Raw genomic sequence first — 12,155 nt, 5'->3', positions numbered from 1 at the left:
TTGCAGGGGGGAGTGGTAAAATTATTTTAGTGAACTTCTGTGAATATTCACATTTGAAAGTAACAAAATAACAGGACACAGCATTTGCAAAAAGAGTAACTAGGGCTGTCAGATGTTATAACAACCAAATTACTGGATTAAAATAATTAGAGATTTTAGTTTGAATTCTAACAATGGTTATAGCTGAAAAAGGAAAATAATTCCATTACTAGCAGCTTTTTAATGCAGTCCTTTTAGAGTAGAAATATTTCCTCAAAAACATTAAATCTCATTGACAAGGCAGAACTGCTGTACTTTTATGTCAGGATAATGTAAGGTGACAAGATCACATGAAAGAAAAGGAATTATTTGCAAGCAAAACAATCAAGATAGCAAAAATTCAAAGATAAGGATATTTGTATACATAACAAAATATCCTCAGTTTAACTGCAAGAAGGAAAAAACATTTAAAATATCTCTGAAAAATTAATGGAATATTTGTCACTGCTGCAGCAGTTCTTAAGACTGATTCTAACATGCATCACCAAACAATAATAATTACACAGCTTCTCCCATGGCCCCCGTGACTTCCACATTAAGCCACAAATAAACAAACAAAAAATCCCAACAGTTTTTATCTGTAAAGAGAAATGGAATGGATGTTTGTAGAAGCTGTTATTAAATATTATTCATAGCACTGCGGTACTCATGCTCATCAGGGACTGGGATTCCATTTTGCTTGGTGCTCTACAAAAACTAGATAGAAGAGACAATCCTTATTCCACTGTCAAAACATCCAGAACGTTTTGATTGTGTGGGCTGCGTTTTAAATTGCACCAGGAAAAGTTAAGAGTTGCCAAAAGCACAGGGAAGTTCAGTATATTCGGGGTGGTTTCTCCTCTACTTTCAGATTCTTTTAGCTGTTAAAATTTCTCTGGTTTGTAGTTTTAGTGATGTCATAGGTAAGTACACTTTCTTTTACATAAAGATGAAGGGACATTAAAATGTTAATCACATCATTCACATAGCCCTTTGTTGTTAGAACCACCTAGGAGAGATAGGACAACACATATTTTACATCACTAAGAAAATACTCAAGCCAGGTTAATTTTAAAAATCTTTATTAGATAGCAAATGTGATTTCATTGCCATCTCAGTTATTTGAGGCGTGGGTTTAAAATAAAGCTGAAGCACAGAGTGGTTATTGTCATAAAAAACAGGAAAAGGGGATGCTTTTATATTTTAAAAGGTACAAAGAGAGTGTAACTACAAGATAAACTGATCAAATCCAGTATGCACAATTTTACTTCTCCAAAAATAATTTATACTACCAAATATGTTTACCCCAATCATTACACACCACATGCTGGATGATGATTTCAATGATTTTTAAGACATTTGATAATTGTACCTCAAAACGCAGAGCAACCAGGCAGCTGCTGTACAAACCTAATTTTTATCACTTTTTATAACGTGATTTTCCAGAAGTGTGACATTTTAGCCTCCTTTCTCTACCCTTTCAGGGTTATGTTTGTGCAGTGAAGCAGAAGGGTGGCTGCAGCAAGCTTTCTCGCTGTGTCAAGCACAAAGCTCGAGCAGCAGACTCCCACACGGGCCTTGGAAACACACGTATGAAAATACTCAGTTCAGCCTCCCCCCAGCCCCGCAGAAATATGCTTTACTCTGAATTTTGGTAAAAGTTACATAGTTGAGAGCTTCAGGGCCTTTACATACAATGTATCTTCTTTGTCTAGTTTCTGTATCATTTCACAGATACTTTTGGTTTTCCTTTATGCATTGCGTTAGTAATAGCGGCAAAATAAACATGAAATAAAAAATGACAGTTTCCCCCGTTTAGATTGATCCCTGCTAAATTAATTGTTATTGTCCACGAACATGTTTGCTCTTGCAAGGCCCCAGCTTGACCTGAAAAAGCTCAGATGCATTACAAACCATAAAGACAAGTAATGATGCTCCTTTAAACCCCTTCCCCACACAACACCTTTTTTTTTTTCTTTTAACGGTAATCATCAGTGGACATTTGATTTGGTTTTATCTTATTTTCCTTTTTGACTGTAAGCAGTAAAGAAATGGTTACAGCACAAATCAGCATATTTTTCGGTGTCATCAAACTACCAACCCTTAAATAAATAACCGATTTAATCGCTAATCAGGCTTCCTTCAATGTTGCAGCCTTTCAGGAACCTTCAGTACGTTATTGATCCGCTAGTGAATTACCTCCAGTTCAGCCATAGGTTGCAGGCATCACCATCCCTCGGCTCTCCTCGCGTTGACAACACTGCTCCTCTTGCCATCGCTCCTAGAAGCCAGAAGATTCGTCCTTCCCCCGCGTCTGATTTGGTTGGCGGCAAGAACAATGAATAAAATCATTATTAGCTGTTTGGGGTCGTTTGTTTTCAAATGAAAGTTTCCAAAGCGAGTACCCCTGCGAGCCCTTCACCCCTAGACACCCAGAGCCGCCTGGGCAGCCCTGCCAAGCCACGGAGAAAAGTGCGTTTCTGGTTGTTCCGGGCTTGGCGGGGATTTCCCTTCGCCCAAACCCCCAAACGAAGGCGTCCCTGGGCAGGATGTTGCAAGAGTAAGAACCACCAACGCCTGACACTGGCACTTAGGCGCAGATGCCAAATCCGGGGCACCCCGAGGCCCTCGGCGGGCTCCGAGGGAGCCCGGGGCCGCCAAAGCCCCGCGCCCGGGAGGGGCCTGACTAAGAGGGATGGGGGAGCCGCCGCAAACGAGGGTGAAGGAGACGGAGTGAGGGGGGTGTAAAGAAAGGCTGGGCTTCCTCAGCCTGCCTCTCCAGCGGGGCCACGCTCCCCGGGGGCATTTTGGCTTCGCTCGCTTCCCATTTCTGCGCCACTGAAACTCGGTAACTTCCAGCCTCCCCGCCGCCGCCGCCACGAATAGCCGCTGCCCCTCCGCGCAGCCCCTCCTCCCCGTGCGTCGTATCCCTCCGCGCTCCGGCCTCCCGCACCTCGCAGAGAAAGCGCCTTTCAGCCGCCAGCCCGCCGCCTTCCCGCCCACCCCGCCTCTGCCGCTCCGACATCTTCTGCCTCAGCCCGCCCGCTAATAAACACGTAGCGCTCGCCCTCGTCCCTTCTCCTCTCAGCCGAGCAGCGCCGGGGGCCGCCGCCGGAGCGGCGGCGGGGCCGGGAGAGCGGGGCCGGTTTGCCCCGCTCCCCACCTTCCCTGCCGGGCCGCCGCAGGGCGCCAGCGACTAAGGAGCAGGGATTGGGGAGGGCGGGGGGGGGGGGAGGGGCGGCACGAGGGGCTGGGAGAAGTGAGGAGGGGGGCGCGGAGAAGGAGGAGGGGACTCTTTCTCCGGGCGGAGGGATCGTTCTCGCTCGCCCTGGCTGGCGGCGACGGCGGCAGCAGCGGCGGCGTTGGCGGCGGGTTGCTGTGAGTTGTTGTTTCCTCCTCCTGCCCGTGGGTTGAATGGTGGAGCCGAGACTCTTCCTGGTGAACGAACAGTGACAGCTACCGGGCGGGCGGACGCGTTTCGCTGGGCCCCGACGCTGCCGCGGGAGCGCGGCCCGAGTTCCCCCCTCCCTTTCCCCCCCTCCCCTTCCCGGTTTTCGCCTCGCCATGTCCGGGGACGGCGGCAGCAGGCACACAGCGGAGCTACGAGCGGGTGAGTGCCGGGGGAGCCGCCGTGCCGGGGCGGCGGGAACCGAGTGGGAGCCGGAGAGGGGCGGCGGGGATGGGGGAAGAAAGAAAAACTGGCGGGGAAGGGGCGAGTTGCAGCCCCTCACCGCCTCTTCTCTTTCTCTCAGAGCTTTACTTCCTCATCGCCCGCTTTTTGGAGGACGGACCCTGCCAGCAAGCGGCTCAGGTAGGGGATGGATGGATGGCGCCGCCGGGCCTGCCGGGGAGGGGGCGGCCGAGCAGGGCGGCGGATCGGGCGGCCCGTTGGCAGCCTCGTTCTCTGTCTCCCTTTTTTTTCTTTTTAAAATCGTTTCCCTTTTCTTATGCTCCCCCCTCTTTTGTTGTTGCTGCAGGTCCTGATCCGAGAAGTGGCGGAGAAAGAGGTAAGCGACGCCGCGCACCCGGCGCTCGCCCCGCCTGCGGCCTCCCTCCCCCTTCCCTCGCTCTCTCCCGCTTCCCCCGCCCCATCCCGGGCGTTGCTGGGGGGCTCCGCGGGGGAGGGGAGCCGCTCACGGGGGTGTCCTTTTTTTCTCTCCCTTAGCTGCTGCCCAAGCGTACGGACTGGACGGGCAAGGAGCATCCCCGGAGCTACGAGAACCTGGTAAGAGGAGCGGCAGGGACCGATCGCGGGGCGGGCGGGTAAAGTTGTTGTTGTTTTTTTTTTTTCTGCCTCACTCTCCCTGAGCAGCCCGATAAAAAAATTGAATTTCCCGCAAAAAAAAAAAAATCAAACCAACTTTAAAAAAAAAAAAAACTTTGGAGATTTAGAAGAAAATTATTATTATTTTATTTTTTAACAACCAAACCCCGAATCTCGATCCCTTTCTTCCCTTTGGTCCCCCTCAGAGCGGTGTGCCAGTGGGTGCTGCTGCGGGGCCGTTGCGCGGGGTAAATAACAACAACCGCCCTCAAGCGAGAGCCGCGGGCTGGCCGGGCCGGCAGCAGCGCGACGTCATGGACGCGGCGCGGGCGGGAGCGCGCAGCGCGGGGCGGGGCCAGGCTGGCAGCGCCGGCAGCGGGAAGCGGGCCGGCCAGCAGAGGGCGCTCTCGGCCGCGCGCTTCGCCACCGCCCGCACACACAATGGCTGCCGGCGCTGGCCGAGCTGCGCGCCCCGCCGGCTCCCTCCGGCTGTGCTCAGCCGGTTCTCTGCCTTGCTGGGATGTTTAGCGGACGCGGGGTGGTTTGAGGTGGCCTTCCCGGTGCGGTGTGTGCTGCTGTGGTGCGCATTAGGGCTTTGCGCTTTCTGCATACGTTGCCTGGCACGTAGGAATAACTGGGCTTGCCAGGTTCACATCACCGATTTGACCTAAGTAGGATTTTCTTATTTGCCCTTTTCCAGTCTTTTTTTTCCCCCCCTCTCCTTTTTTTTTCCGTTTGGTTTTAGTGGGTTTTTTTTCTCTCTCTCCTTTCTTTCTGCCTTGTTTTTTTCCTTCCCCCCTTTCGGTTTTTTTTTTTTTTCCCTTTTTCCCCTTCACCCCCCCTGCTCTTCCAGTGTATGCTTTTTATCTCAGGTGCACATCAGCGATTAGGAAAAAAAGTTTTAGTTACACGGGCTATGCTTCTTGCCAGCAGAGATGGGCCTGGATATTTTTTTTCTGATCTGTAGTTCACAACGTTAGCTGGGAAAACAGCAGTTAAGGTGTCTGAATTGTGTATGTTAGCAACTTGTTGCTAGTATTGCTTTTATTGCAGGTGCACTGTTGTATAACTTAGTATGTGAGTTTATGAATAGGATTTTGGAGGAAGACTGAGCGCTGCTTGTAATGTTCATCAAAGTGAGATTTCCCTTCAGGCATTGTGGTTGGTTATTGTCATTCTGAACTCCAGTACTTCTGAGACTTAGATGCGTGAAGAACTTTTGAGCTCATACAAAAGGAGACGGAACAGTTCCCATCTGCAAACTGTCTGATAAAGACTGTTGGCATATATATTACATTATTTTAGTTATATTGCAAATGTAACAGTATGAATCCTAGGGTCAGGCTTATTTACCACATTGGTTTTCTCTGGAGATAGAGGGGAATTGGCCCAGGCATTTTAATGATAAGGAAGAATTGCTAGCAGTTAATTTGTTGAAAACATTCATACACACCAGTATGTTTCAATGTTCCTGCAGTCAAATATCACCAAGAAATTCAACTAGGAATTTCAAAGTGCTGATACTTCTACATGATACTATTCTTATTTATTTATTTGTAAGACAATAGAGAGAAGCTGTGGTAAAACTTAACATGAATCTTACTGGTTTTTACCATAAACTATAAAAGAACTGGAGGTGCAGTCTTAATGTAGAAGGGGGTTGGATTTCTTACGTGTATTCAGAATATAAAAGGAAATGAAGAAAGTGAGGAAAAAGGCATTTTAATGGTTGAAGTGAGACGACTTGATGAGAAAAAGCTCATCCAAACCCTTCTTTTTAAGGAACATCTTTTGTATGGTATGTACAGACCTAAGATGTACTTCCTCAAAATTTGGACTAGATCCTAGATATTTACATTTGGAGGTGTAGTTCTGATTAGGTCCTTTCTCTTTTTGTTTAATCTGTTCCTAACAAGAGTTTTATTACGTTTCTTGACAAACCTTTACATGCCCTTTTCCATCTTGACCTTACCTAGATGTTGAGAGAGAGGGGAAAATACATGGATTACTTTCCTGATACTTTTCTGTATTCTCTCTACTCTTGTTTCAGTTGCCAAAGATGTGTGAACTTTGTATTATTTGACATTTCAGGCTTGTGAAAGCTAGCACTATTTGCTGGGTAACAGTTACGTTTCATATGGAAGAAGTGTTTTTCACAGTGTCTCGTTTCATTAAACAGAAACTTGTTTATTTCACCAAAGGATTTTTAGTTTTTAAAGTGGAGGCTGCTGATGAGTTTACGTTTTGTTTCTTTTTTTTAATGTCAAAATGTTTTCCGGCTTTAAGATGCTGACTCTTCTTCCTGAAGATGGCATGATTTGGTACCATTTCTCAGGCTTGAAGCCTTGAGCTTTCACTGAATTTCATAGAAGGGGATGAAGGGAGAAAAGCAAAGAAATAAAAATACAAGTAAATGAGGTGTTGGATGCTTGGCTTTTACTTTAGCATGGAATAGAGGCTCTGTGTAACAGGCAGTGGAATTTAATCTTAGGCTTCCGTTTTGCTGTTTGCAAAACAGTTCCTTTTATTATACATCTCTTTACGTGGATATCTTTTCAAGATAGGATGATGTTCATGGTTTTATCCTTGTTTTGAGTACATTAATTTAGCAATTCTGGTTAGACTTATCTTTCTGATATCAGACTGAAATTCACAGCCTCGGATAGTTTGTTTTATTAAATTAATTTGTGCAAATAATGTTAAATCTGATGCAATTTTAATCTTGAAAATTGCTTTCATTTTTCTCTTTGGTCAGTGGAAAGAAATGTTTCGTTTTCTTCTAAGCCTACATGCTTGTAATGCTTCAGGAAAATACATGGGTTCAGAAACGCTGTTAATATAAAACATTAAGAGTATAAAGCATTTGTTTTTTTCTTGAATTCAGATATTTTTATATTTATTTTTCTACAGTCACCACTTGTAGCATAAAACACTTGAATCTTGCTTTGGGAGTGTAATCTGTTATTTCAGAGTGCCAATCTTGTTTTTATATCCTCAGTATTAAGTTTTCTATTTCTGCTATAACCAAAGACTTCCTGCAGATTGAGTCCCTGCTAGACCATTTTCAACCTAGGTGTGCCAAGGATGGTGGGACTCTCAAGTAACAGATCTTAGGATGTTTTGTGTTCTGTTGCATCAGTTGTGAAGCCATCTATTTTTCTTTTTGGAAGATGGAGGTTTTTTCGTGATAGCGGATAGAAAATGAGGAATTTTGAGAGTTAGTAGCTCACATTAGCAGAACAAGTCAGCCTTGTGAATTGTTTATAGATTGTGGTTGAAGATGTTGTGCTGTGTAGTTAAAACTTGTTTGTTAGGTCCTTGACACATGAACAATCTGTGGTGCATGGTTTGACTCCAGGGCAGTTGTTTTTCCATGTTTCAGTTTCAACATGGGTGTAGCTGCTCTTAATTGTAGGCTGTGGGTGAACGCTGTGTACTTTTGCTGCCTCCTTTGTGGAGGCACAAGCGGTCGTTGGAGTGTGCGGTTGATCGGATAAGGGAGCTGAACTGTCTGAAAAATGAGCAAAACAACAGTCCTTTTCAGATGGTTCAGCTCTCCTTTTTGGCTGCAGCAACACGGGTTCTACCACTACCCTGAGGGGTATCATAGGAGGGCTGTGGAAGGCTTGGGGAGTATGTTGGCATCGCTCCTTTTGGGATCAAAGTGGAAATCAGCTGGATGAATCTGACTTGTAAGAGTCACCACAACGATTTAGAGCTACCATAGAAGGGCAGTTGGTTTGGGTTTCGTTTTGATTGGTTTGGGGTTTTTTTGTGTGGTTTGCCTTTTTTTTTTTTTTTATGTCTTCTAGGGTACAAGCATCATAGTGTATGTGATCAGAACCATTGCGTTAACTTTGTTATCCAAAATATTCACATAACTGTCAGTTTCTCTGTGGAATTAGGATTTTATTCCTGGTGTTGGTTGAAGAGGGAGAAGGCAGGGAATTCACATCAAATAGGAAGATGGTGTGGTGGGTTTAGTAGACAGTATGCCTTGTTGTTCTCAGGAACTGTTTATTTCTCTTTTGCTAACATTTGTCCCTTCCCCTGCCCACAGTTATTACATGTGATTTAAAAGTGAAAATGACAAAATGCTGTTTTCAGGAAGTTGCACTGTTTGTTCTGTTTGGTTACACGAAGGTCTGAAGTTACAAAGAGTGTCTGTGGGATTGGGACACTAAGTGCATTGACACTGTTTCATTGTTCATGTAACACCTAAGGTTGTGAAGTCTTCTGGCAGCATTGTGGTTACTGTTTCAGAATTGTGCTGCTTAATAAGTAACCAGATAGTAAGTGGTCTGTGTCTTCAGGAAGTCTGGTGCTGCAAAGGTTTTCAAAGAAATCAGGAGCAAAACCAAAGCATTGATTCAGAGAGCTGTGTCGTCATCTAGTTTTTGTTATTAATGGTGTTTTGGGGGAAGTCTAGGCAGCATTCTGAAAGACACTGTTCTGGAGGCAAGAAAACTTCTGAAATTATTGCGGTCCATAGCCAGGTTCTTGGTCTCATGGTCAGTGCTTTTGCTAGACATACATCAATTTATATAGTTTCCTTTTAGTTCTAAAAGACAAGCATTTCTGTTCTACAGATAATTCCCATAGCTGGGAGTATAGATTATGTTAGTACCTCTGTTCAAGCTATGTTTTGATGAGGTGGAACTTGGTTCATTGTGTGAAGTACCATACATTTGCTTGTTCCACAGATAGTCAAGGGCATTGGCTGAGTTAGATGTAAGGAGGAAATTCTTCACCGTGAGGGTGGTAAGGCACTGGAACTGGTTGCCAAGAGAAGGTGTGCTTGCCGCTTCCCTGGAAGTGTTTAAGGACAGGGTGGATGAGGCTATGAGCAACCTGGTCTAGTTGGAGTCCCATGGCAGTGGGTTGGAACTAGATGAACTTTAAGGTCCCTTCCAGCCAGAACTGTTCTATGATTCTATGAAAATAATAGGCATTTTATAGGTAATAATAGTGGCTAAGAATCCACATCTTTTTAACTCAAGCATAATTAGAAACTACAGAAGAAATAAATATTCAGGGAAAAAGGTTAATTCTCCATTTCTCTTTCTGTCATCCATGTGTTGCTCCCTACCACAGAGAAAGAAAAAAAGAAAAGAGAAAAAGAAATGAGAATGCCTCAGAGTAAAGGAATTGCCCTTCATTGCAATTCCTAATTTTAAAGTGACAAGGCAGTGGCTGGTGGTACAGGGTACTCAATTAGATTGAAGGCCTGATATAGTACAACAATTGCTGTAATTCAATTTGGAGCTTGTTTTGTGTAATATGTTACATAGCAGAACAGTTAAAGCTGGGGTAGCTGCTGGTACTGGTAATACTGAGCTCTCCCATCTTGAAGTGCAGGTAGCTGGCTGACTGAGATTTTGTTGTTAGATGTCCTTGATGGAAACGTGTTTTTGCTGAAAGATACTTGCAGTTAAACTTGTAGTTAAGCATGGGGTGGAGAAACCCAGCAACAATTCTTTGGAGAACGTTTCAGTAAGCAGAATGCTCAGAACAAAACCCAGAGTAGGGTCATATTTTACTTGATGTCTAAAACATCGGCAGCAAAAAGCTGCATTATGTATTACAAATGTAGCTGAAGAGCCTAGGTCAGATCACAATTCTATTGGTGTGTTCGTTGTGATTCTGATGCTGAATTATTCTGCAGTCATGCAGAATGAAAATACAGACACTTAGCTCTATTTCAGAGGTATTAGAGATTTGAATGTTAGTCCAAATAACTGTAACTGCATTTTGTGTATTCCTGTGCTGTTTGTTTGGAATGAGTAAAGCTAGAGATAGTAGGTAAAGGGTGAAGTTGAGGGTAATGCTGCTGATTTATTTTCTAGAAAATATTATTTGTGCATAAGGTCTGAGAAGTCTGTGCGTGCTAACAGAGTTCTGATTTTTATTACAGTAATGTTTAAGAAATATTATTAACGTGTCTTTATGTGAAAAGTCTGTTCAAACAAAGAGAGTTCATTATTATACTTATAAAAGCATATATTCTGTGCATTTTTGTGGAAGAGCAGAAATGGTTGTTTCAGAAAGCTTCATAGGAGGAGGAAAGAAAACAGTTTCAGCTAGGTAAGACTGGCAGAGCGAAAAACACCTGTGCTGTTTATAATACTGCTTGACACATCACAGCTTTGGCATCAAATTTTAAAATTCTAGCTGGTAGAGTCCTGTTCAGCTTTTTATTTAGAGCTGTATGGATTTTGAATATGTGCATATGAGCTATTTTATTCTTTTTACTTTCTCCTATTGGAATTATCAAGACAAATTTCTGTCATTCTGTTGAGCTTTTCTGTTGCTGACAAAGTTTGTGAAATATCCCTTTAAAAAATTATTTGCTTTTCTTCTTTTTGTCACTTGAAAGTACTCCTAATAGGATTAAAAAAAATAATTATTTGTTCTAAGAGGAGAACACAAAGTGGTAGATACATTTTATGCTTTTCACTTATTCTTACAGTGTGTCCATATAATAATTGACTTCTGGTAGGCTGCACCTTAGAACAATCCAAATCATTTTAGCTTTGAAGCCATTCTTTAGTGTATCAAACTTCCTTGCTCTTTCCTTGCCTGAGTTGTTGCTACCATATTGTGGTTTTTTTTTTTCTGCAATTCTTTTTTCCCTATTTCAAAAGGGTGAATTTTTATTGCACTTTTTTTTTCATAATGGAATTTTTTCGTAAATACAATGTTTTAACTTTTGGTGTGAGCCCTGAAGTGGTCAGGCAGTTGGAACAGATGATTGTTTGTAGGTTACTTCCAACTGGAATTAGTCTATAGGTTGTTTTTGTTTTTCTGATGGAGAAGGAAGTACTTAATGCAGAAATCCCCCCATACTTAATTATCTGTTCTTAATGAATTAAGTTCAATCATTTACTACTTTATAGAATGAGAAAAAAGAGAAAGAACTCCACATAAAACTATAACAAAATAAAAAGGGTTTTCCCTAGTAGATTATGCAGTGAAATGAAGCTTGCTTTTTTCAATTTTAAGTTTCTTGTGTGTACTTTAGTCTTATGTAGGAAATTGAGAGGCAAACGTTGACTGTGCATGGCTCATGAAACAGTTTTTCCCTGACGGAGGAGTGTTCAGATGGCCGGTGTCACTTTCTGGTTTTTCAAGCCTACAACTCGATATTTTTGAATCATTTTGTTAATGAGTTGGTTGAGAGTGCTGCCTAGTAGCAAACAGTGATTATTCAGACAAATGCTGTGCAGAAGCATCACAGGACTCCTGTGTAACTTGCCATAAATAGCTGTTTTCACCTGAGTGGACATAAATGAGGAGAGACTGGTGTGGGTGTAAGGTAGATAGTAAGAGATCTTTAATAGGTATTATCAAGAATGATACTAGTAGATCTCCCTTTTCAAAACATTTGCCTTAAAAACTGCTTGAGGAATTGAACCTACCTAGATTCTGCTAAAATAAAAAAGTGAACACATGGCTTATGAGAAATCATGAGAAGTGTGACTCAAGATGTCAGCTTGCTGCAGTTTGGGAATGTGTCGGAGCTGATCTGCTTCGTTTACTTCAGATTTTGTACGTTTGTGAGCATGTGTAAAACCAGAGGGGCTTGAACGTGATAAAATAACAACTGTATTGCATGTCTAGTTCTAGTATTTGTAGTTTAAAAAAAAATATTAATCTTTAACAAACAAGTTCAGATTCTGCAGATGTAGAGTCTGGTTTCAGATAGAATTATACAAAGAGCAGTATTTAAGTTTTCGGTTCCTTTCGGTAACAGAGGAGAACAAAAGCTGATGAAACAGATCAGGGCTGTTGATGGCAGAAACCGTACACAGCTTTGTTATTTCTTAGAACTACTGTGATATTTTAGGGCTGTCAAGCATGTATTTTGATTGTG

At 43.1% G+C, this 12,155-nt stretch overlaps 1 protein-coding gene across 1 annotated transcript in view; it reads left to right on the top strand.

Annotated features, from left to right (window-relative positions):
- The first annotated feature begins 3,582 nt into the window (after nucleotides 1-3,582).
- PHIP (pleckstrin homology domain interacting protein) overlaps nucleotides 3,583-12,155 on the top strand; it is a 109,315-nt gene continuing 100,742 nt past the window's right edge. Inside the window, exons 1-4 of the mRNA XM_054399307.1 lie at nucleotides 3,583-3,628; nucleotides 3,771-3,829; nucleotides 3,996-4,025; nucleotides 4,184-4,243. Coding sequence (XP_054255282.1) covers nucleotides 3,583-3,628; nucleotides 3,771-3,829; nucleotides 3,996-4,025; nucleotides 4,184-4,243 — 195 coding nt within the window. The remainder of the gene's footprint in view (nucleotides 3,629-3,770; nucleotides 3,830-3,995; nucleotides 4,026-4,183; nucleotides 4,244-12,155) is intronic.

This window comes from Indicator indicator, chromosome 2, assembly GCF_027791375.1.
Source record: "Indicator indicator isolate 239-I01 chromosome 2, UM_Iind_1.1, whole genome shotgun sequence".
Lineage (NCBI taxonomy): Eukaryota > Metazoa > Chordata > Aves > Piciformes > Indicatoridae > Indicator > Indicator indicator.
The sequence above is the reverse complement of the archived record's forward strand: the minus strand, read 5'-3'. Positions and strand labels throughout refer to the sequence as shown.